General features: G+C 39.8%; 7 protein-coding genes across 7 annotated transcripts; 3 read left to right on the top strand and 4 right to left on the bottom strand.

Annotated features, from left to right (window-relative positions):
• Window positions 1–1,343: 1,343 nt before the first annotated feature.
• Window positions 1,344–2,214, bottom strand: LOC131973289 (histone H3). Its single transcript, XM_059335254.1, has one exon. It carries the CDS (start codon window positions 2,013–2,015, stop codon window positions 1,605–1,607), a length of 411 nt encoding a protein of 136 aa, XP_059191237.1. The 5' UTR covers window positions 2,016–2,214; the 3' UTR covers window positions 1,344–1,604.
• A 50-nt stretch (window positions 2,215–2,264) lies between these two features.
• LOC131973297 (histone H2A) lies at window positions 2,265–2,884 on the top strand. Its single transcript, XM_059335263.1, has one exon. The coding sequence runs from the start codon at window positions 2,350–2,352 to the stop codon at window positions 2,731–2,733; it is 384 nt and encodes a 127-aa protein (XP_059191246.1). The 5' UTR covers window positions 2,265–2,349; the 3' UTR covers window positions 2,734–2,884.
• A 1,273-nt stretch (window positions 2,885–4,157) lies between these two features.
• LOC131973299 (histone H2B 1/2) lies at window positions 4,158–5,384 on the top strand. The gene has a single exon (XM_059335266.1). The coding sequence runs from the start codon at window positions 4,168–4,170 to the stop codon at window positions 4,540–4,542; it is 375 nt and encodes a 124-aa protein (XP_059191249.1). The 5' UTR covers window positions 4,158–4,167; the 3' UTR covers window positions 4,543–5,384.
• Window positions 5,385–5,576: 192 nt separating this feature from the next.
• On the bottom strand, window positions 5,577–6,185 carry LOC131973281 (histone H1-like). The gene has a single exon (XM_059335242.1). It carries the CDS (start codon window positions 6,183–6,185, stop codon window positions 5,577–5,579), a length of 609 nt encoding a protein of 202 aa, XP_059191225.1.
• A 1,539-nt stretch (window positions 6,186–7,724) lies between these two features.
• Window positions 7,725–8,603, bottom strand: LOC131973305 (histone H4). The gene has a single exon (XM_059335273.1). The coding sequence runs from the start codon at window positions 8,595–8,597 to the stop codon at window positions 8,286–8,288; it is 312 nt and encodes a 103-aa protein (XP_059191256.1). The 5' UTR covers window positions 8,598–8,603; the 3' UTR covers window positions 7,725–8,285.
• Window positions 8,604–10,043: 1,440 nt separating this feature from the next.
• pllp (plasmolipin) lies at window positions 10,044–19,450 on the top strand. Its single transcript, XM_059336123.1, has 4 exons — window positions 10,044–10,525; window positions 15,677–15,847; window positions 16,301–16,417; window positions 17,840–19,450. The coding sequence occupies exons 1-4, from the start codon at window positions 10,361–10,363 to the stop codon at window positions 17,945–17,947; spliced, it is 561 nt and encodes a 186-aa protein (XP_059192106.1). The 5' UTR covers window positions 10,044–10,360; the 3' UTR covers window positions 17,948–19,450.
• A 6-nt stretch (window positions 19,451–19,456) lies between these two features.
• Window positions 19,457–23,489, bottom strand: arl2bp (ADP-ribosylation factor-like 2 binding protein). Its single transcript, XM_059336124.1, has 7 exons — window positions 23,371–23,489; window positions 22,925–22,994; window positions 22,155–22,216; window positions 21,744–21,850; window positions 21,468–21,553; window positions 21,146–21,242; window positions 19,457–20,471 (listed from the first exon to the last, which is right to left on the bottom strand). The coding sequence occupies exons 1-7, from the start codon at window positions 23,387–23,389 to the stop codon at window positions 20,388–20,390; spliced, it is 525 nt and encodes a 174-aa protein (XP_059192107.1). The 5' UTR covers window positions 23,390–23,489; the 3' UTR covers window positions 19,457–20,387.
• Window positions 23,490–23,808: the final 319 nt, after the last annotated feature.

Raw genomic sequence — 23,808 nt, 5'->3', positions numbered from 1 at the left:
CTTCACTGTATGTTTCCTCTCATCTTCTCCTTCTACACCGAAGCATCATCCAGCCCATCCTCACATCCTGCTGCTGCTCCTGCTGCTTCAACATGTTGACTGTCACCAACTGGGCCAAACTCACACACATCACCAACACCGCTGACAGAATCATGGGACTCCCAACACCCAGAGTCACAGAACTGAACCAAAGGGCCATCTCACACATTGCAACCACAATAGATGTGACGTGATAGAAAACAGAGGCAGGGCCTGTTTTTTTCTACTTGACTATTCATGAAGTTGATGATTACATTTTTGGTTCAATAGCGCCACCTACTGAACAGAAGTTCATTAAGATCATGAATGGACAAAATTTCACTCAAACCGCAAATGTTAAACTCAATGTGGCGTTCAAGGACACTCACTAGTCTCAATATCTGTCCTACAACATTGTGTTGCATCCCAGATGTCTCATATTTCATGTGATCAGTGAAAGTCTCTCTGGTCAGGAGACTATAGTGGCAGTAGATTTCATCCTGTAAAGACCATGAATGCAATATTTTTTTGTGAATGCTGTTGTGACATGGTGAGTGAAAGTAACATTTTTTATTGTAATATTACAGACAGAATTATGATTCTGTTTCACTGTAGGCTTTTACACTGGTTTGACAAGCAGCTTTCCCTCTATATTGCCGTAAGGATCTGAGTCAGCTCTCCGCCTCAGGACATTCATACTGACTGAATATTCTGCACAGAGTAATGTTGGAGTCCATTTACATTTATGCTATGGTGGCTAGTAGATATCAGAGATGTATATGAGGAACAAAAGTAAAAATAAGTTAAAATAATGTGCTGTGTTCAGGTCGCAGTCTCCCCTGGACACGTGGGTTCAAATCCCACAACTATCAGACTTGCCTTATTGCGACAGATAACACTAATATACACCTGAAATATTTTTCACATAAGAGGATTTGATTTGATTTTGATGTTTGTGACTGAAAAACATTTCTTATTTGTAGATGGAGATTTCTGACACATAAATTCCCATCAAAGCTCTGGCACCTCTTTGACCGGAGTCAAAAATCATTCAGAAAAACACCTGTGTGGGTACTCAGGGCCTTTGAAATATGATTTTATATCATCATCATCATGGTGTCATGTTTGCTCTTGGAGAAGCAAATGTTCAGCACTTTCAGCACCGTGGACAGCTCCACACAGTTTGTGTTTTTTTTCCTCTAAACAATATAAGGCTGCAGATACCAGATCCAGCCTGATGAGTGGCAGTTTTACTCATTGAGATTGTTGAAATATTTCACTGAAAAACCACATGTTATTGCTTCTGAATCCTTATTTTTAAAAAAAAAATCAATGTCTGTTAAAACCCTGTTTGGCAATCCATCAAGTAGACCAAGATTTACATATTCCACATAAGTAAAACTCAGAACTTCTGGTGACAAAAGGGTGGTTTTGATGCGTGTCATTGTTTGTATTGAGAAAAAAAAAAAAAATATAAATATTAAGTGATTAGGTTGGTGAAAGTGAGCAGAGGAAGGAGCCCTGGAGCTGAGAGTGAGGTGGCTCTTAAAAGAGCCGTTGTGGTTTGTTAAAGAGCAGGAAACAGTCTAAGCGCGCTCTCCGCGGATGCGCCGGGCCAGCTGGATGTCTTTGGGCATGATGGTGACCCTCTTGGCGTGGATGGCGCACAGGTTGGTGTCCTCGAAGAGGCCGACCAGGTAAGCCTCGCTGGACTCCTGCAGAGCCATGACAGCGGAGCTCTGGAAGCGCAGGTCGGTCTTGAAGTCCTGAGCGATTTCTCGGACCAGGCGCTGGAAGGGCAGCTTGCGGATCAGCAGCTCGGTGGATTTCTGGTAGCGACGGATCTCTCTCAGAGCCACGGTACCGGGCCTGTAACGGTGAGGCTTCTTCACGCCGCCGGTGGCCGGGGCGCTCTTACGGGCAGCCTTGGTGGCCAGCTGCTTCCTGGGGGCTTTGCCTCCGGTGGATTTACGGGCGGTCTGCTTGGTTCGTGCCATGACTTCTTCTCTCTCTGATCAGGAGAAATGTGGAGCTGACTGCAGAGACTCGCTGCTCTTAAACTGTGGGACCGGCTGTGAAATGTGACGCTGCTTCAGACCTCCGGCTCCTGATTGGTGAGGGGCTCCTCCTGGAGCTCAGCGCCGCCCAGAGCAGCGACCCCCACCCGGAGCTCCGCTGCCCTATTGGGGGGGAAATCATTTCAAAAAGTCCGCCAAAAAGCAGAGCTGGCCGCTTCAGGACCGCCCCACGCGCTCTGCGGATATATAAAGGAGGGGTCTGTCCACAGGGGCCACAGTTTCTTTGAGTCAAAACTCTAGAAAGCATCAAAAAATGAGCGGAAGAGGCAAAACCGGAGGCAAAGCCAGAGCTAAGGCCAAGACCCGCTCCTCTCGGGCCGGGCTCCAGTTCCCGGTCGGTCGTGTCCACAGGCTGCTGCGTAAAGGAAACTATGCGCAGCGTGTGGGAGCTGGCGCCCCCGTCTACCTGGCGGCTGTGCTGGAGTACCTGACCGCTGAGATCCTGGAGCTGGCTGGAAACGCTGCCCGCGACAACAAGAAGACCCGGATCATCCCCCGTCACCTGCAGCTGGCTGTCCGCAACGACGAGGAGCTCAACAAGCTGCTGGGTGGAGTCACCATCGCTCAGGGCGGCGTGCTGCCCAACATCCAGGCTGTTCTGCTGCCCAAGAAGACCGAGAAGGCCGCCAAGAAGTAAAGCTGGAGACCCTCCCTGCTGGAAACAGCCCCACAAAGGCTCTTTTAAGAGCCAAACAAAACGCTGATAGGGAGACGTTTTCCATTTCTGTTTAACTTGAATGAACAACCACACAAATGGTCTACATGTAAATAAAACATTGAAGAATGAACCCTTCAAATTATTAATTATAAATGTGTTTTTTGTATATTTTGTTTATCTTAAATATAATATTGATACCATGGAATCTATTCAAATGGGAATTGGAAGTAATTTAATATTTGGGGCCAAGTGTGACAATTTGGAGAGAAGAGGAGAAACCAGCCCCAAAACGGCTCATTGAAGATCTGTGATAAAGAAAGAGATGTTTCTCCTGTTTACATCACCAACTCTAATGAGCGTCTAGATAAAAGGTGAACATATGATTCTGAAAACCGTCTTGAGACAAGTTATATTTAAAGTGAGTCGTTACTTATTCCCAAATAGTTCTCTCTGATTAACCTATTAGAATAGTTCTGTGTATCTTTATATATATATATATATATATATATATATATATATATTATTTAGGGCTAATCCTGACAAGTTAGATAGCTGAACTGAAATTTTATGACGTTTTTTTTTCTACGATGACTGATTTTTTTAAAGCATTGACATCTTTTGTCATGTGCAAACTCTTATTTTGACATATTGTAAATCTTTGTACGGGATTATTACTGACAATAACTAGAAATTGAAATGAATCATTTTGGATTAATCCCATGTAGAGCTTTGTATGGAGAAGTCAGTCCAGGGTTCAGGGCTATAGAAATATGTCTCTATAAAACAACTTTACTCCAAGAGTTTTGGAGAAGAAGTGAAACACTGGAATGAATGTCTAATGGCTTGAGACACGTATTTAAAATTGAAAACACAAAACTGTCACTTAAATGTTGATAATTAAACATGTAGATGTCAGCCTGATGTGATTGTGTGCTTCTACCTTTTATAATCGGCTTTTCCAATAGAAGTTTGTCCTTGTTTGGGTTGAGGATAAGACATTTTAAAAAGACATTGTAAAGCCTCTCTCTAATATTATTCAAAAATAATAATAATAATAATAATAATAATAATAATAATAATAATAATAATAATAATAATAATAATAAAAACCTCACAGTCAAGCCATCGAATCCTGGTTATTTCTCATTAAACATCTGCCGGCTTGCTCTATCTAACTTCCATTTGAAGCTCATCTTTCATATATTGTTTAAATTCAGCATGCATCGTTTCATCAAATCAACTGATTTTATCTGAGAGGGATGAAGAAAACATAACGGTCACTTGTGTGGCGCATGCTCAGTCTCACTCAGAAAGCAACCAATCCTCTGCCAGCAACAGCACATTGAGTTTAGCATGGAGTGGGTATAAATAGACCTGACTACAGTCAGAGATCTCTTCTGATCCAGTTGAATCATGCCTGAGACCACCGTGAAAGCGCCCAAGAAGGGCTCCAAGAAAGCCGTGTCTAAGAGCGTCAGCAAGTCCGGCAAGAAGAGGAGAAGGACTAGGAAGGAGAGCTACGCCATCTACGTGTACAAGGTGCTGAAGCAGGTCCACCCCGACACCGGCATCTCCTCCAAGGCCATGGGCATCATGAACTCGTTTGTCAGCGACATCTTTGAGCGCATCGCCGGTGAGGCCTCCCGTCTGGCTCACTACAACAAACGCTCCACCATCACGTCCAGGGAGATCCAGACCGCCGTCCGCCTGCTGCTGCCCGGGGAGCTGGCCAAGCACGCCGTGTCTGAGGGCACCAAGGCCGTCACCAAGTACACCAGCTCCAAGTAGACTGCTGCTGCTCCACCAGCTACAACACAAAGGCTCTTTTAAGAGCCACACACTGCATCTAGAGGAGTTCCCCTGTTCTCATTCTTCTAGTAGGCCTACAATTGTCGGTTTTAATCAACACTTAATAACAAACTGTAAATGCAAAATAAGCTGTTGTATTATGTGGACGTTGTCTCCTATTGCTGCAGCGTAGTGAAATACTACGAAAATGAAAACCTTTCCCTGTGCATAAATGTATTAAATCATTTATGATCAATACAAATGCAATGTAAGTATATTGTGAGACACTGGCTATCATTGCCACAGTATGGGAGTAGTTGAATAACAAAACTCAAATTGTAGCCTAATAAAGCACCTTAGTCCAGTCATTTCTGGTGTATTTTTAACAATTACTGTTTAAACTATTCTAAATTTGTAAGTGTGCATTAAGTGATTGAAACAGATGACGGTGATAATTGACCTATATTTTCGTTAAGGAAAGTTATCTAGTGTGAAATAAGGTAGCTCTGTTACACATCCTGCTATGACCAACGCCACTTTAGTAGTTTACTCGATTTCCATTATTTTAAAATTAAAAATGACTCAAAGCTATGATCCCTAATTAAACTTCATTGTTATCTATCACTGAGGGACATTTTAGACTTTGGTGTTTAGAAATAGCAAATATGGCATAAATGAGATGGAAAAACCTCTGCTAAATACAAGAGGATAATGGACTTCAAAAGCACATGTTGCAACAAAATTACTAAATGTCTCTTGGCTGGCTTTATTGTGATGTGTCTATAAGTATGTCCTTTGTCAATTAATGTCACCTGAAATACAAATAGTATCTTTAAATAAATGCCATACTTGTATAATAACTATATGAAACGAAATATTGGTACATTTGCTCTGTTTTCCCTCATCTTTAATCATTAAAGTTCTAAATGTAAATAGTTGCAGTGATGTTGATGAGAATAATAAATAAGAAGCAGCTCTTTATGAAGATGTGGTGGCTCTTAGAAGAGCCTTTGGGTGATGAGAGTGACGAGAGCTCACTTCTTCTTGGGTGCTGCCTTCTTGGCTTTGGGTTTAGCAGCAGCTTTCTTCGCAGGGGATTTCTTGGCTGCAGGCTTTTTGGCTGCCACCTTCTTGGGGCTCTTGCTGGGCTTGGTGGCCTTCTTGGGGCTCTTTGCGGGTTTCTTGGCCTTCTTGGGAGATTTCTTCGCTGCTGCGGGTTTCTTAGCTGGCGCTTTCTTGGTCTTCTTGGCCGCTGCGGGTTTCTTGGCTTTAGTAGGAGCTTTCTTGGCTTTAGCAGGAGCTTTCTTGGCTGCAGGCTTCTTGGCTTTGGGCTCGGCGGCCTTCTTGCTCATCTTGAAGGATCCGGAGGCCCCGGTCCCTTTAGTCTGGCTCAGAGTCCCCTTAAGGACCAGGGCTTTGATGGCGGTCTTGACGCGGACCTTGTTCTTGTCCACGTCGTATCCGCCGGCAGCCAGAGCCTTCTTGATGGCGGCCAGAGACATGCCGCCCCGCTCCTTGCATGCGGCCACTGCTGCAACGATGAGGTCTCTGACGCTGGGACCAGCCGGCCTCGCTTTGGAAACCTTCTTCTTCTTCTTCGCTGCTTTGGCCGGGGCGGCGGGAGCTGCTTCTGCTTCTGCCATGGTTCCTCTGAGCTTTGTTCCTCCACACACTGATCAGAGACACTGAGGGACTGTTGAAGAGTCCGGAGCAGGAGGCTGCACTTAAACACACCATGAGAACCGTGGAGACTCAACCAGCCCGCGGCTCCTCTGGACACTGTGGAAACTCTGCTATTTGTGTTTTCTCTTCACTGATTAAAGGCTGAAAACTAAATGTGTGACCAGTCCTGAAGGCTGAGAGTGAAGGAGCCGCTAGCGGACTTGTGTCTCTTCATATTCTAGTCATGAGGAGCTCTGATGCTCTCTGCTTTTTCTCTGTGGAGCCTCCAAACCTCACAGATTCACCGCCGTCACCAGCACTGCTCAGACACTTTTCACACTCATTTCTCTCCTAAAATGATTAAAAACGCACCAGATCTCCACCAAAAGCCGTTTTCCAGCTGCTCCACATGTTTGTTCAGAGACTCTGTGTAAAATCAAACATCTGCTGCTGATGAGTTTATAATAAACTGAAGTTATTCTGCTAGCAGCAAACACACTGATGATGGCCGAGGCTCGTGGTGCAGTTAGCTGGACTTCCTGTCAGAGCTGCTCTGTCTGAGAACATGTCCTCTGCTGAAGGCTGGTTAATTATACTCTATTAATATTATTATTACTGATCTAACACACTGACAAATAAAATAAATGGCTTCATTTGATTGTTAAACTGTTTCTTTGATATATTAGTTGTAAAAAGAGAACCTCTTCAATATTCTGTTCAGGACTGTTGGACCTTAAACAATCTCTGAGCAACACAGCAGTTCAGTTTTATTTTTATCCAACGTGTCAATAAACAGTATTACTATTAGGCTACTAAGATCAAATCATTCAGACAAGTTCAATATGCTTCTGTTTCAGATATTGGAGTTGTTTCAAAGTGAAAACTTTAATATGAATTACGTCCACCCTGGGTCTTACAGTTTTTATGTTTTGTATCACTGGGGCAGCAGTTTAATATAATACAAAACAATATTACAATTAAAAAATATATTTCCATTTATCACACATGCTATGTAACAGAGGGTCAATATAAATATATTCATGATCAATCAATCTGTGGAAGCCTGTCTGTGTGCTATCAGCTCTGTCAGCTGTTCAACAATCCTAAACACTTTTTTACACATTTGTCACCTTCTCTTCCTTCAGACTGAGCCTTTCTAAAATTAACTTGTTACATGTCAGTGTTGGCCCATTGTTGAACATTTAATAATCAGTAATGGAAGTTGTGTCATCTTCCAGCAAACCAATAAAAGGAGCTAGGAGCACATGTGTGCACTGTATTGATCCTACTCAGAATAGAGAAACAGTGTTAGTGTCTATATTCCACTACAAAGGAGGAGCATTACAGTTATACATCAGCTTAGATAGCCCATATGAAGAGCAAATACTGTCAGTTCTGGCTTCAGAGAACCAGCACCTTGGACAGTAGGCTGCTACACTTGGTGCTAATCTTTTGTTAGCTCTGTTATAAAAGTCCAACAGCTCCTTTTCTGTCAGAAGTTTAATTCATGCATCATTGCTTCATCACAAATGTGTTTTATGGAGGGATATTTCTGTCAGACACAACAGCAGAGGGGCTATACAGATGACTCAAAAGCAGGTTAGTGTGGAACCTGATTTGAATTAAATTCTGATTCATAGAGCTGGATGTGAGCAGGAGAAGTAGTGTCTGGTTTATTGTTGAAAGCCACACAGTACATCAATTTAGAGTGTGGGAATAGTCTGTACTGTTCCCAACCACAAAATATATATAAATATATTGTTATTCTAAATATTGTCAGTGTAACAAAAAACATTTTTGCAACATATCCACCTGTACAACACTTCTGGTTTATGGTAAAACCAAAAAACAATTAATGTAAATTCCAACATTTGGTCCAAGTGTCGCCTTACACACGAAGGGTGAAGCACCAATACTTATCTTAATATTTCACATCCATTTGAGACTTTGTTCATGGGTTTATGTATCACCAGATACCATTCTAAACCCTGTATGAAAACTAGACGGAAGGAAAAAGCCTTTTCAGAGTGTTTATGCGGCCCTGAAAAGGGCCTTTGGAGTGGAGAACAGACGGGATGTGTTTAACCTCCGAAGCCGTACAGAGTGCGTCCCTGCCTCTTGAGAGCATACACCACATCCATGGCGGTCACCGTCTTTCTCTTGGCGTGCTCGGTGTAGGTGACGGCATCACGGATCACGTTCTCCAGGAAGACCTTCAACACACCACGGGTCTCCTCGTAGATCAGGCCGGAGATCCGCTTCACTCCACCACGGCGAGCCAGACGGCGGATAGCGGGCTTGGTGATCCCCTGGATGTTATCACGGAGAACCTTCCGGTGACGCTTTGCGCCTCCTTTACCGAGTCCTTTCCCTCCCTTTCCTCTGCCACTCATTCTCACTGATCAATGGTTCTCAGCTCAATACCAGTTACTGCTGGTGAACAGCTATTTAAATCCTGACTGAGGACGTGATAGAAAACAGAGGCGGGGCTGGGTAGTTTTTCCTACTTGTATATTTATGAGGTTGATAATTACATTTTTGGTTCAATGGCGCCACCTACTGAACAACAACAGAGATTCATTTAGATCATGAATGTAGCCTACAAGATTCGTTGAGATATTTCACTCAAACCAAAGATGTTAAACTCACGGTGAAATTAAAGGAAACTAGTCATCACTATCATGAATATCTGTACAAAATTGTGCAATCCAAATGTTACATATTTTATGTGATAGTCTAAGTGAAAAGTTTCTCTGTAGGTTTTGATGAGAATTGCATTGAGGAAACCTTTAAAATTAAATTATCTGACTCAAACAGTAAATCCTCTTACCAATTCTCTGCGCAGATCGTTTGATGGGGTTTTTACATTTTAAGCTGGGGAACATTCATCCGTCTGAGAGGGGGAAGAAGGGGGAAGAAAACAAGAGAGAAAGAGGGAGGAAAAGGAGAAAAAGAGAGAAAAATCCGCCTATTTTGCAATCATAAATGTATTTTTAGCTGCCTGAATACAAATGGGAAACTTTTTATGTTTTTAAATGCTTTGTACATACATGGGATTCGAACCGCTGACTATAGAAATTGTGACGTCTACTAGCGTCTCTCAATGAAGGGGAGTCACAGTCACGTGTTGCGTGGCGTATATTGCCTTATTTGGATATCACTCCTGGAGTAGGGCTGTTGCCCAGTTATAAAGCTGGATTATTGACCCTTTCTCAGGTCGCAGTCTCCCCTGGAGGCATGGGTTCGAATCCCATTTCTGACAGCAATGTTTTTTCAGCATTAGAATCATTTGCGGCCCCTTTCAGTTTCTACAGAGTCCCCTCACATTGTCTGCAACGCATTACCAGACCAGCACATATTGTTCACTATAGGGGAAATTTGATTTTTTTTACTTTTTTATGACTCAGCATAATAGGGCAGCGAATAGGTAAAAAAAGAAAATAAATAAAGAAACTAGAATAAATAAAGTTAGTTCGTCTTTGAAACATCAGCACATACATTTACAGGTGTATGTGTAATTTATTAAACTCAGTGTAGGAGTATGTCACGCCTTTGGTCTTGTCATGTGAAAGACAAATATGAACATTGACACCAAGGAGGCGTCCTTGAGCCTTTTTTTCTTTTGCTCCACCTGCTCTCAGTTTTCAATCAAGTTAATAAGTCACTCAGAGGAGAGGCCTCGAGAGCCATATGGGAGATGCTAGGGGAGATAAAGAACAGGGAGTGTGTGTGTGTGTGTGTGTGTGTGTGTGTGTGTGTGAGAAAGAGAGAAAGAGAGAAAGAGAGAGAGAGAGAGAGAGAGAGAGAGGTGTAGAGACTCTCTCAGCACCATTAGTCAGCTGTCAGGTGGTGAGAGGACTGCTGGATATCTGAGCCTGGAGGTTTAACTAGAGGGCTCCTCTTAAACTCTTTGGATAATTTTCTTCTTTTTTTTAACTTTCAGATCATTTTATTTTTTTATTATTTAATGTTGGTGTTTTGGACATAATTGAACTTTAATCTGAAGATATAGACTTGCTGCTTCCACCACACGCTTTTGAGGAGTTAAAAACAACCGTTGAAGGACCGTTTTATCACAGACGTTTATTCTGTGTGTTGTTGTTGTTGTTGTTGTTGTTGTTTGTGAGACACCCATCTTTGGATAAACTGCGTGATCATGGCAGACTTCCCATCCAAGGTTACAACAGAAACTGGCACCCCCAACTCCCAGAGCTCCCAGCAGGGGGGCAACAGCCTCCAGAGGCTGGGTGCTAACATCTCCAACAGGGTGGACACGTCCTTTATCCGGAGCGTCCCGGCCATCCTCATGTTGGCCGAAATAGTATGTACGATGCCGAGCTCTTCTGCTTTTACCCTCTTCAATGTGTCGAGTACAAACTGTTGTGTTGAGTAGGCTGTTCTCTTCTATTCCATTCACTTCCCATCTGGGCCAATATAACTGAAACCCTTATTGGAATACTCATTTAAGAATAAGTCTGGTGATATTCTTTATTTTCTTCATGTGAAAAACAAAAGCAGTGATATCTTTGTGACTTCCTTACTCTGTCTCTGGCACTCTGCTCCTCGTCCATTTTCCTTCTGAAAAATAAAACAGATATATCGTTTCATTTTTTAGAAAGGTTAAAGAATTGCATTGCATTTGTTGAATATTTATGTCATAAGTCATTATTGAGGATGAGTTAAAGGCAAACCACACTTTGATAAACTGTCCACATTGCAGTGAGCATTACAGCTGATGCGGGTGAAGACATTTGTATATCTGCACCAGAAAAGATGCCACAGGAATTTGAATACATAATCACTGACTACTTCAACAAACAGCAATGAAAGCATCTGCTGTTTTGCTTGACAGCCTCATGTCTGGTCAAGGTTGATAAGGATTTGTGTTTGTAGACATTTGTGTCGAGAAGTGAGGAGAACAGTTGTGAACTTCAGCTCAAACACCTCTAGTGATGTCTTTGCAGCAGATCTTTGACCCTTAAAGGCCTGTCTCCTGCTGCCAAGCTGCTCTGACCACCCCATTATAATAAATAACATTATAATATTATAGTGAACCTATAGTCTTTAGGTACAGAGGTACAATGTCCATAACTGTTAAACATACAGGAGCATTCCTGTAGAAACATTAGCCACCTCCACCAGCTGCATGCTTTATGACTGTCAGGCTTTATTGGTTTTTAATGGTGTTGTAATAGTAGAGGCCGTTAAGCTAGTAGTCAGCAGTAGTGTACCTGTTGTATTAAAATATGTTTATTATCCTTAGTTAAGTTTAAGAGGAGCAGCGTTTAAACCATGGGGTGGTTTTAACATTGGCCTTGCAAATGAAAAGTACACGTGACATCTTTTTAACACATATGTTCAAGAATATCAACAGCATGTAATGTTTGTGTTAGTGTGTACCGGTAAACATATTATTCCATTGTGAGTAAACAAGAATTTCTACAGTAACTTGAGAGTAAATCTCTATAGCAATATTTAAGGTATCCATACAGGACCATTTAAATGTCAAGCTTGGCTAATGTAAGCTTATTTATTGTTAGCTGCTGCAAGTTTACAGAATATATATATATATATATATATATATATATATATATATATATATATATATATATATATATATATAATTGTTTGTCTGATGTTTAATGATGGACAGGTAGTTTCAGTCTTTCACTGAAAATAGCCACCTGCTGCATCTAGATGAAAGAAATGGGATTGAGTTAAAACAGTAAATTCAAGTAATTAAAGCAAGAACTAGCTACTGATTCTGTGTCTTAACCACTGAAAGGTGGCAAGTAGAACTGTAATGGCAGTTATGCAGCAATATCTAAAGTTAGCTACCGTTAGCCGCCATAAGCTAACGGTCACACCAGACCAGAGAGGAGCAGCAAAAACTGAGAGTAGCTATTAAATTGCACACAAGAGCAGTTTATTACTTATGACTTCAATCTTTCATTGTAAGAATATAAATTGTGTGTGTGTGTGTGTGTGTGTGTGTGTGTGTGTGTGTGTGTGTGTGTGTGTGTGTGTGTGTGTGTGTGTGTGTGTGTGTGTGGATTACAAAAGTTCACCCTTTCGCTGTCACAGGAATATAACTGAGGCCCCATTTAGTGGATTGTCGCAGATTGTCTGTGTAGCAATGTGATTTTCTATTTTCTCAAGACATATTGGGCAACAAATATACAAAAAGGGAAGTACCAAAATAGTTATTTGAACATTTTTACGAAACCAAACATCTTTCCCTGTACCTTGCCCGATTGCAACAGCAGGTTTCCTGTTTCAAGCTACCAGCTCCTTATGCAATATTAATAAGTATTAAAGTATTATGCCCCATACATCCTGTATTATAAAGCAAACCTGCAAAATATATATATTTTTTAAAATGCTGTAGAGTGCCTATTTTTTATTTGACCTTTATCCTGATAGAGTTTTGTCCTTCAGTAACATTGAGTGACAAAGTGATCCCAGGTCTGACATGTCTGACTCCAGGTGTGGCAACATCCAACAGTTTTAGTCAAGAAGTTCAGGTCATGTGCTGGTGCTTTGGTTCAGAACAGGTCAGCATCATAGTGTGTGTATCAGGTGTGTCAAAAAGTGAAACACTATCTCTGCATATATAATAGACTGTCCTTTCATATCCGTTCTCATGGGACAGAAGCAGAGAGACACAGAGGCAAACAGAGGAGTCTTGTGTTGTTGTGTGTGGTTGTTCGCTGGTGACGGTGTGTGGAACTAACTGGGTCTGTACCAAGGTTATTATAGTTAACGAAAACTAACAAAATAACGAAAACTAAAATTGAAAAAACATTTTCGTTAACTGAAATAAAAATAAAAACAAGAGTTTTTAAAAAAACGATAACTAACTGAAACTGTATTGCCTGGTAACAAAACTAACTAAAAATATAGAGAAAATGTCCTTAGTTTTCGTCTTTGTCAACTTTTTTCATACATAATTCAATGTTTCTATTTCAACATGCAGGAACACATGGTAAATATGTTTACTGAGACTGGAAGTCTACACATCAACCCAAATACAAAACACCCAGAACTGTAAGAGTTAATAACCTTATTGAGGCCTCGATGGATAAACCAAAGGAAATGAAGGCACATACCCATTACAAAAAAACTAAAACTAACACTAAAACTAATAAAAACTAAACTAAAACTAAGGATTTTCAAAAAATAAAAACTAAACTAAAACTCGCAAACTCACCTTAAAAACTAACTAAAACTAACTGAATTTGAAAACAAAAATTCACAATGAAATTAAAACTAAAACTAATGAAAAATCCCAAACTATTATAACCTTGGTCTGTACCCCCCGGGTTAGAAATGACAACTGGTTTACTGGTGCCTTGCGATAGTCTGGCAGTCAAGGATAATGAATGAATGAATGGTTTACTGGTCAGGTATCTGCATCTCTAACTGGATGGAGGTGGTGTAATCTCAAGCCAAAACTACACAGGGCAGATCTGTTCATTATATTTTGTGCAAGGAAGATGATGATGGAACTACTGCTGCTACCTACTGCAAACACAAAAATATCAAAGATCAAAGTGAATCTAACACGTTGACTATGTAATGTAATGTAACAGCTGGCACTGTGCAAGACGAGTATATAAGTGTACAGTCTAATTCTGGTAAACAGCAGATCTGCATTGCTGAATTTTGGCTTTGCAGTGTGTAACATCATCAGTTAAAGGAAGATGCAGATGGAACAGATATCTACTACAAACAAACAAAAAATCAAATATCAAAGTGAATCTCTCAAATAAGGATGTTTCAGATTCGGCTGTTTTTAACTTTTAAAGAAAACTCTGTTTGCTTAATCAGCATCTTTTACGCTACGATGCCTGCAGGTTGGCTGATCAACCACACTTATTCATCTTTGACCATGATTAGTGACCTGGCTTTTCATCTTCAAATGCTTTAAATTTGTGAATAGAATTGAATGCACATATTTCGCCGATACTGAATATCAACGGAAGCTAAATAGAAATGTTGGCAGCTCTGTGTGACACTGTTTACACAAAAGTTTACTTTTCTAGAAAAAGGATAAATAAGGAAGAGTAAATGCTCAGAGTAGGGGGATGCAGGGGAACACTGGCTGCAGAAACACAAGGAGTGAATTATTTATTCAAATATTCCCATCAAAATGTATAGAGGCATCGCACATTTCAGCTGTTTGAGCTAAAAAGCTCTAAAAAAGTGTACGCTGCCTACCGAGCACCAAATGGCAGACAGAGTTAGCAACTAGCTAGTGAACATAGTGGCTTCTTTAGCAGCTAAAGAGCCAGAAATTACATTTCAGGAGTAAATGGAGTCCCCATGATGTCGCACATTGATTCGTGAACTGCTGCGTCAAAGCCTCAAGTTTAGCATTGATAGCCATCTTCATATTGTTTTTTTCTGCAACGGGTACATGCGCAGACTGATCAGGAGCTGGAATAATGCTACATCATCAGCTAACGCTAGCACAAGCTAGCTTTGATCGCAAGGGACAATCATTCTCCTAAATAAATTGCACCATTATTAAGCAACCAAACATCATGTCAACCTCTTCTATGAAAAATAATTCCAAATTCCTTCAACCACTACCAAATATAAATATGGTAATGTGATTATATTATATTTATAATTATTAATCAGTGTTCCAAATTGATATTTTAAAAACTTTATGAGACTGATTTAGGTGAATTGGCTATATTTTTCTCTGTTTTACAGAGTGGTGCCCCAATCCAGATGACTTAGAGGAAATCAAGTCATATAATTTATTATAATTAATAATAATTTCTGATAATTATTAATAATTCTGATAGCCATCTAACCACACTTTTGAATTGTGAGATCCACACAAGTGTTGCTGATATCTGATATCCTTATGGGAGGGATAGCATCGGTAATGCCCTTTTAATTACATATTTGACGCCCCGTGCACGGTATCATTTATTCATAAAAGAGGCATCTTAAATTCCCAACAACAGTTTGATGAAGTGAAGACACACAGTGCGCTGTGGTAGCAATCTGTCAATCATAAGGTGGCCACGCCCTGAAGCATAGTCTGTATATTGTCTAATTCACTCTAAATGAGATCATTATTTACTAAATGAACATCATGTTGTATTGAAAAAGACTTGAAACTAACGAGTTAGACCATAAACTCATTATAAGAATGTTTACTGAGGTAAGAAATCAAATAAGAAGTAGAGTCATTTTCCTATTGACTTCTATTTGCAGCTGGTGGTGTCGCCCCCTGCTGGCCAGCAGAAATATGCCGATTTAACACACTGTCCAATTGGTTTCACTGTTTAGGCCCATAGGAGTGTATGTCAGCATGTCTCCAGGGTTCAGCCCTTTGATAGTCCAGCACCATGATGATGAATGATTACAACTACCAATAGCACTTCCAGTGTCCATGTGAATATTTTTGTAAGCACCTTTAATTTGCTGTTTCTTTCTCCTCTCACCTCTCTAGATTCTGGGGCTGCTCCACTGGGCGTTGATAGCCAGCACCCCCTACCACTGGATCCCAGCGTATAACTGGGTGATGTTTGTGGCTGTCACTCTGTGGATCTTCACCATCGTCCTCTTTTGCTTATTCCTGTTTGGACAACAGCGGTTAATTGTTTGGAACCGACCCCTGGTGGTAGGAACAACAAATTGCTTTCTTTGCTCTAATTATTAGAGCAGGGTATACAGAACACAGATCAAGTATGATTTAATTTAGCAGTTTCTGGCCTTAAAGCCTTTAAAAAACAACAACAAAACAACATAAAATATAACATTAAGGAAAATTGGTTAAAATTGGTGAGGGTTATATTCCTCCAAAAAATCTGGCCAACTTCAAGCCAGTAAGAACCCTGTTGGTTATTAAATGCATTAATAAATGGTTCATAAACATGAGGAAGATGGCAGGATTTGGATTGAAGTGTCAAGGAGGATTTCAGGTTGGGTCAAATGATGAAAGAGGATAGTGATGTATGAGAATGCCAGAGCAGTCGGAGAGGATGCAAGACTTTGAAAAGCAACAATTTCCAATAATCAACACCAGGACAGAAGCTCTTAGGACATGTGGCTAATGTTTCTCCTCTGTTCCTAGGTGATGGTGTATTACGGAGTAGCTTCAGTCCTCTATCTGTCCGCCTTCTTGGCCAACGCAGCATCTGTGCACCCCTATTACTCCTCCATCTACTACGGCCATTTTGCAGCTGCTGCTGTAAGACAACGCTCACACTGACACAAATACAAAGAGCTGGCTGAGTATGCCATAAACACAGAGAATACACTCTGTAAAGCAGCTATTCTCAACCTTGGGGTCGGGAGCCCAATTGGGGTCGCGAGATGATTTCTGGGGGTCGCCAAATCATTTTGGAAGTCAGCTCTGTCTCCACTGTGTTGAAGTGTTCATGTGTTAATGTGTTTTTGGTCACTTAATGTCTTTTTTTTGGTCATGTTGTGTCTTTTTTTGATCATTTTGTGTCTTTTTTGATCATTTTGTGTGTTTTTTGATCATTTTGTGTGTTTTTTGGTCATTTTGTGTCTTTTTTGATCATTTTGTGTCTTTTTTTGATCATTTTGTCGTCAATTTGTGTCTTTTTTGGTCATTTTGTGTCTTTTTTGTCATTTTGTGGGGTTTTTTTTGGTTATTTTGTTTCTTTTTTGGGTCATTTTGTGTCTTTTTTTAGTGATTTTGTGTCATTTTTAGTCATTTTGTTTCTTTTCTGGTTATTTTGTTTCTTTTTTGGGTGATCTGAACTGTCCGTGTGAGATTCTGTTCAGTGAGCGGGGTCACGGACAACACGCATGTTAAATTGGGGGTTGCAACTCAAAAAGGTTGAGAACTACTGCTGTAGAGGATAATCCCTTTGCCAAACAGTAGTTTGGCCATAAAACAGACATCTGGAGAGTATAAATAGCCTCTGTGTGTTTCTGAAAGCATGTTTACTCTCCAGGCTGTGGCAGGCACACAGAAACATGTAAGAGAGGCAGAGGAAGGAGAAGGGTGAGGCTTTCTAACAGCTCACATGGCTGGGAGCATGTCATGTGATCGGACATGCCATTAAGCCCAGTTACCTTTGTACCACAGCTACCACTGTGTCAATGTTCAACCTGAAAAGAAAGAAATGCGGACAGGAAGGTGTGTGTGTGTGTGTGTGTGTGTGTGTGTGTGTGTGTGTGTGTGTGTGTGTGTGTGTGTGTGTGTGTGTGTGTGTGTGTGTTTGGGTGTGTGAGGACGATATGTCACACTAAAGATCTGCAGAATGTAGAAACAGGCTGGAAATGTCCTTCCAGAGTCTGTCCTGCAGGCTAAAGTCCATGCTGGTTTACAGCTACAGTAGCACTCACATACACACCCACACACACAAACACACATACACACATACACACACATACACACACATACACACCCATGCATGGCCCTGGCCCCTGTTCTATCACTAACTCTTATCAGTTGCATTTCATTGTCTCTAAAGCGCTCCATTTGTGATACATTAGCTGGGTAATAGCTGATTAGGACAAAGTTTTTGAATCACAAGTACCTAGAAACCATAAATGTGAATGTAAATTCAACATCTTAACATCTTTTTTCTTTCCCTCCTTGTTTCTCCTCCTCTCTGTCTGTTTGTCATGTGTTTAGTTCTTTAGTGCTGTGGTGACGATAGTGTACGGTGCCAGTACTTTCTTCAGCTATTTGGAATGGAGGCAAGATGGAGGAAACGCTGCCACCAACACAGTACCGGCCTAGGATTACAACCTGTCATTCTGATACTCCCTGTTTTATTTCCTTTAAAATACTAAAGTTATTCCAGACAGATGTCATAGTCACTAGATGTTTACCTCTCCATTATGAAAAAAAAATGTTCAAGAACACTGGATTATCTTCATATAATGTACTGTATCACTGGTGAACTGCACTGAGACCTCAAATTCAGACATTCCTGAAATAATATTTTTAATAATGCTATTGTAAATATACAAATAAAGATGAACACTCCTTAGACTGTTTGGTAATACCACAGGGAAGTTAAATACTTACTCACAGCTTCAGGTTTGTGTGTAGGATTTAGGGGGACCTATTAGCAGCAATAACTGTGGGCCTTTCTCAATCTGCACTCTGTTCTGTTTTGTGTTCTCCTGGTCATCTTTGTGGCCCAATACACAAGTTGGCATTTCTGTTTTGCAAGAGAGCGAGAGAGGTAGCAGCACATAACAGACACAAAACAGAAGAACAGACAATGTTACAATATAAAACATCCCAACAAACAGAGTGCAGTACAATACCAATTATCAAAAATATCAGTTTACAGATGCCCCAATGATTGTAATGATGACTGTATTCAGTTGGTTACAAACCAATATTAATGCAAGAAGCCACCAAATCTCAGACGTTGCTCCCTTAAACCAACATGTTGGGAAATTCACCAAATTTGCCTTCTTGCCAGGAGTTACATATATTCATATCATAGCCCATGTCTTTATGATAAACATAAAGCTACAGTAGGTCTGTTAGCTTAGCGTAGCAGAAAGAAATGGCTAGCCTGGCTCTGTCAGAAAGTAACAGATTCTCCTCAGCAGCACCTCTAAAGCTCATTGTGTCATCTACCTGTTTCTCCACCTATAATCATTATGCTAAGCTATGCTAACTGGTTGCCTGTTGTAGCTTCATACTTAACATACAGACATCAAGTGTGGTGTCAATCTATTCACCCAACTCTTAGCAAGAAAGCAGATAAGCTTATTTGCCAAAATGTCTTATAAGTAATGTCACTCAGAGTATGGAGATGAGGACTTTAAGGAAAAAAGAAGTTACATTCTCATACTCATAACAAATCTTGATAATAATACAACATGTTACATACTTTGGGAAAGCATATTATCCTGCAGAAATCTTATGTGATTTTCTCTCCTGGGTGCCCAGGCTATCATTGAACCTTACATTTTCCATAGACAGAGCCAAAACACTGATAATGAATAGAAAAATAAATAAAACTGACTCTTTTAATAATGTATGTTATAAAAATGCATGATTTCTGCAGGACATTAATGACTCTTTAATAATTCAAAAATTGTTTCAGGAAGGATTGATCGGTCTGTGGAAAGTGTTCAACATATTTCTTTGATTTATATGATATAGTGCTTAACTCCTGTTGTATGTGCCTTTATGAAATATGCTGTCTTTTTGTACCAAGAATTTGAATACTAGTGAAATCCTGTGATGATTGTTGCGGCTCAAGCATGCACTTGTTCGAATAAAGCACTTGGTGATTTCAAAGTTTATTTAAAAATATCTTTTTTTACTAACAAATGAGACATCAACAGCATTTCACCGGAGACATAAATATTAATTTACAGCTGTCATGTTAGGACATGTAGAAAATACTTTGACATTGTACTGAAAACTAGACTGTAAATCTTATTTCTAATTGCAGACACGCACACATTCACACACAATCACAAAGACATTACAAAAAAAAACACTTTCACAGGCACAAAACTCAATACAATGAGTTTTTTCAATTGAGCAAAAAAATAATTTAAAACTCTGTAAAACATATATTAGTTCTGCTATAATATTTATGAAAAAATGTATCAGGCAAAGAGAGCAGAGAACTTTGATCATATCAAATGTTTCTCCTGCTTACAAGCGGATTTGTTGATGCCTTTTATATAACAACTAGGAGGATGAGCTGAAAAACACACATCTAATACAGCACCAGAGTACCGAGCTCTAGTCCCCATCAGGCACAACTAACAAATGCAAACTCTTAATAAAAAACAATAACATCCAGATTAGGCCTCTAACCTGCAGAATCCAGTTAAACTGATCTGAATATTTCAAGTGGTCATTACATTCAGTGGTTGGGGAGTAGAAAGAAGCCAAAACCTTACATTCTCCCTCTTTAAATACAAAGAGCCTCTTAAGCACACAGTCCATCCCACCGGCCACATTAAACACAGACGTATTAATATCATAGACTGTATAAAATGATTAATATAGAGGCGTTCCATTAGGGCTCTTCCATGCACAGACTGTAGATGTATGGGGAGCACATCCAGCAGTCCATAAGAGTACAAAATCCACAAAATAAAAACGGACCACAAGCTGAACACTTTCTGAAGGCCAATGAACAAAATATGAAATATGTAGAGGAGGAATTCAGTTGTTGCTATTGAGTGTGTGAGTGTCACTGTGATGCAGAGGAGCCGCTGTGTTTCAGAGATGTGACCACAAGTCCTTCACTCAGGTCCAGACCTCGGCCCTCCTTCTCCTGAAAACATACAGATTCATATGTGAGGAAAAAGTGACATGAAATGCCAAATAATCGGCAGTGAGTATTTTACTAAAGTAGTGACACCAATGCAAATTTGCGACTGTTGCAACGCTTGTTTAATGAAAAGTTCAAATATATTCATAAAGGCAGGTGACCCACTTCCGGGATCCTATTGACTCAGAGCAGTCTCAGTTAGTCTGTCTGAGCTCAGCTGTTGTAGAAGATTTATAGTGTTTGCTTTTCGCAAAATGCTCCGAGTGGTCAAGTTACTCAGTTACACTGTGTATATACGTCTAGGGCTTTTATTGTGAAAGGTAAGAAAGAAGGGTTGGATCTGGTATACGTTGCATTTGTCATCTTGCCTATCTTGGTTTGGACTACAGCCTCCATGTTGTTTTATAAGCCCCATAAATATCAACTCATAACTCATTTGAATATGTTTCTTGTATGTTCTAAGTATGTTGCTTTTTTGCTTCATAATATTTGTGTTCTTTGTGAAAGAACAAAAACAACAGTTTGAAAAAACTGTATGCAGGGCTGCATACAGGCCTTAATAAAGAGACTAAGAGAGAGAAAATAGACAATTGTGAAGTGATTCATTCAAAAATCTCTTGTTGGAATTCTCATTGGAAATGGGACTAAACATGTTCTCCAGTTTGCAGGCAACTCACCGCTCTGTACTCCAGAAACATTTCCTTAAAGGCCATGAAGTCAGTAAATGTCAGCAGCATATCAAAGATGTCACCTGGCACCTCTTCTTTGTGTTGCCTGCAGTTGGAAGATAGACACATTGGCACATGTTCAATGTACATTGGTGCCACCTAGTGGCATGCTGTAAAATAACATTTCTTAGGCACAACAGGTACATCAAAAGAAAGCACTGTATGGTCTCACTGGTTCCTTTAAAAGAATATGTATGTCACAGAATAATTAATATAAATTAATATATGTAAAATAACTGCCACAGAGTATAGCTGTGATGTCAAATCTTACATTAGCAGCTCTGTGAAAGTGTTCATGTTGAAGGTGGGGATCCTCTCCATCAGCTGCTGCTCCAGGTGTTTCTCCAGCAGGTCAACCTACACAAAGCCAATATTATTATTAGGAATAAATAATTACCTCCCCAACTACTACAAAAAAAATCACAATGTTGGATCGAGTTGCAGGTTGAAATCATAGACAAAATGATACAATGGGCATATTTCTCAAAGTAACTGTGTATTAGACTAAGACAGGGCTATACAAATATTATGCCATATAGCAACTCACATATTCATTGAAGATGGGTGTGTAGCTGAGCTTGTTCTCATCAGAGTCCTCAAACTCCAAGTAGTGTTTCTCCATGAAGCTCTGTTGAAGCTGCTGGAACTCGTCCTCTAAGAGAAAAGCAATAGACATGAAGAAAAGACCAGACTGACTGGTGGTTGAAGCACTTAAAGCAACTAAATCCAAATAGATTTATATAATAGGTGTTATAAAATCACAAAGGCCTACATTTTTAGAAAAAAAGGGGCCTATTTTTCACATTTGGTAGACTGCTGAGATATGTTTAACAACATAATCACGTCTAAATGACACATTGATTCCATTTTATAATAGGAAGACTGAACAATAAAAACAATAGAAATAAAAAAAAAATACTGAGAAGAACGGATTAATTACTAGGCTACATGGCCCTACCCATGATGATGTCCTCTATGCAGCCAATAACAGCATCAAAAGCAGCATCTGCAGCTGAGGAACTTAAGGGGAAGAAAACAAGAGATAAAATCACTTAATGGTGGGCTTTATATGCAGCATATCACAATATCACAGCTATGTATGTATGTATGTATGTATGTATTGATTAGGCTTTAGCTGTCGAATCTCAAATAACTTCCTCTCTTGAGTCTTGACCTGATTAAGTCCCAGAAAAATAAAAACTACAAAAGACAAAACATTTAATTATTTGGCCTTTGCCATGAAGCACTTGGTCTCACAGAGTGAATAAAACAGCATTTTTGCAAATTACACAGTTACAAATCGTCACCCTGTTAAAATAGTTTCCTAACTCGGTATCATGAGCATTAATGTTTCTTCAAAGTGTCATTAATGTTCATGACACATCCCATGTCATGTTTATGACACCTTCAAAATAAAGGGTTACCATATCTTGCTTAAGTCACAACGGCATGTTCAAAAAATTGCCTAAGTCACATTTTATTTCGACTTAGGCATAATAAATCCGCTTAAGTCACACACTTGACATAAGCCATTATCTTAAAAGGGTAAAATCACATGATCTGATCAACTGAGGATGGAGGAGATTTTACCAAAGGTGGCCGGCGTCATGAGGAGATGATTTAGGCAACAAAAAAAATAAAAATTGACAAAAAATGATTTACTTATTTTAACAGTGTGGTGAAACGTTAAAGTTTAAACCATGTGTCTCCATGTCTGATGAAACCTACCTGGAAATAGCAAAGTTTTCTTCGTCCATATCAACCATTTCTACGATGTTGTCTCCACAGCCTCGGACATCTGGAGAATCAATTTTTTTTTTAATGTCATCTGGAGAATGAGGTAACAGCATCTGAATACTAAACACTAAAACATCTAGGTTAACCAGCAAAGGTCCATTAACACAACAGAAAACACTCATTCGATCATTAATCTGCCTGTCGGTCCCAACCATAGACTGTATATAAATAAGGTCCCAACTAGTTTTAATGAACGGCAACATTGATGAACGTTAGCTAGCTGGCTATGATAAGCTAAAGGTTAACTATCGTTAGCTGAACACATGAATGGGAAATGTCACCGTTTTGGCTATATTTCGGATTTTCTGAACCAAATATATTACTCTACATCTCCACAAGCTGTATCCATGTTAGTTACATGACTTTAATTTGCTTACTTCTTTCCTGGATGTCCATGTTGTTTAAATAAATCGTTGAGGTGTTTGGTAAATAGCGGACGTAGTTGTTACCAAGGAGACGGGGAGCATGTGAGCAGCGGAGTCCCGTCCGGTAGGAAACCATCTGTGCAGGTTGGTTCCTACCCGAGAACACATCGGTAGGATTTGTATAAATTAAACTTTGTTAACCTATTTAAGTCCCTTTAATTCCTGTACTTGAATTTCATTAAAATTTAAGGAATCTATAATTTAGTTATTAACAGATATTATTCCCTGCCGTTTTGCATTAAAGGTTTTTTATCCAACTTGGTTGTCATCGACTTTTAACATAAGAATTGTTTATGTAAAAAAAAAAGGTATATTAATATCTACACATTGTTTTACTCACTTTACTATATTTAAATTATTATGATGTAAATAAACACCACTCAGTCATAC

Source organism: Centropristis striata, chromosome 6 (genome assembly GCF_030273125.1).
Source record: "Centropristis striata isolate RG_2023a ecotype Rhode Island chromosome 6, C.striata_1.0, whole genome shotgun sequence".
In the NCBI taxonomy this organism is placed as follows: Eukaryota; Metazoa; Chordata; class Actinopteri; order Perciformes; family Serranidae; genus Centropristis; species Centropristis striata.
This window is presented reverse-complemented; position numbering and strand designations above follow the sequence as displayed.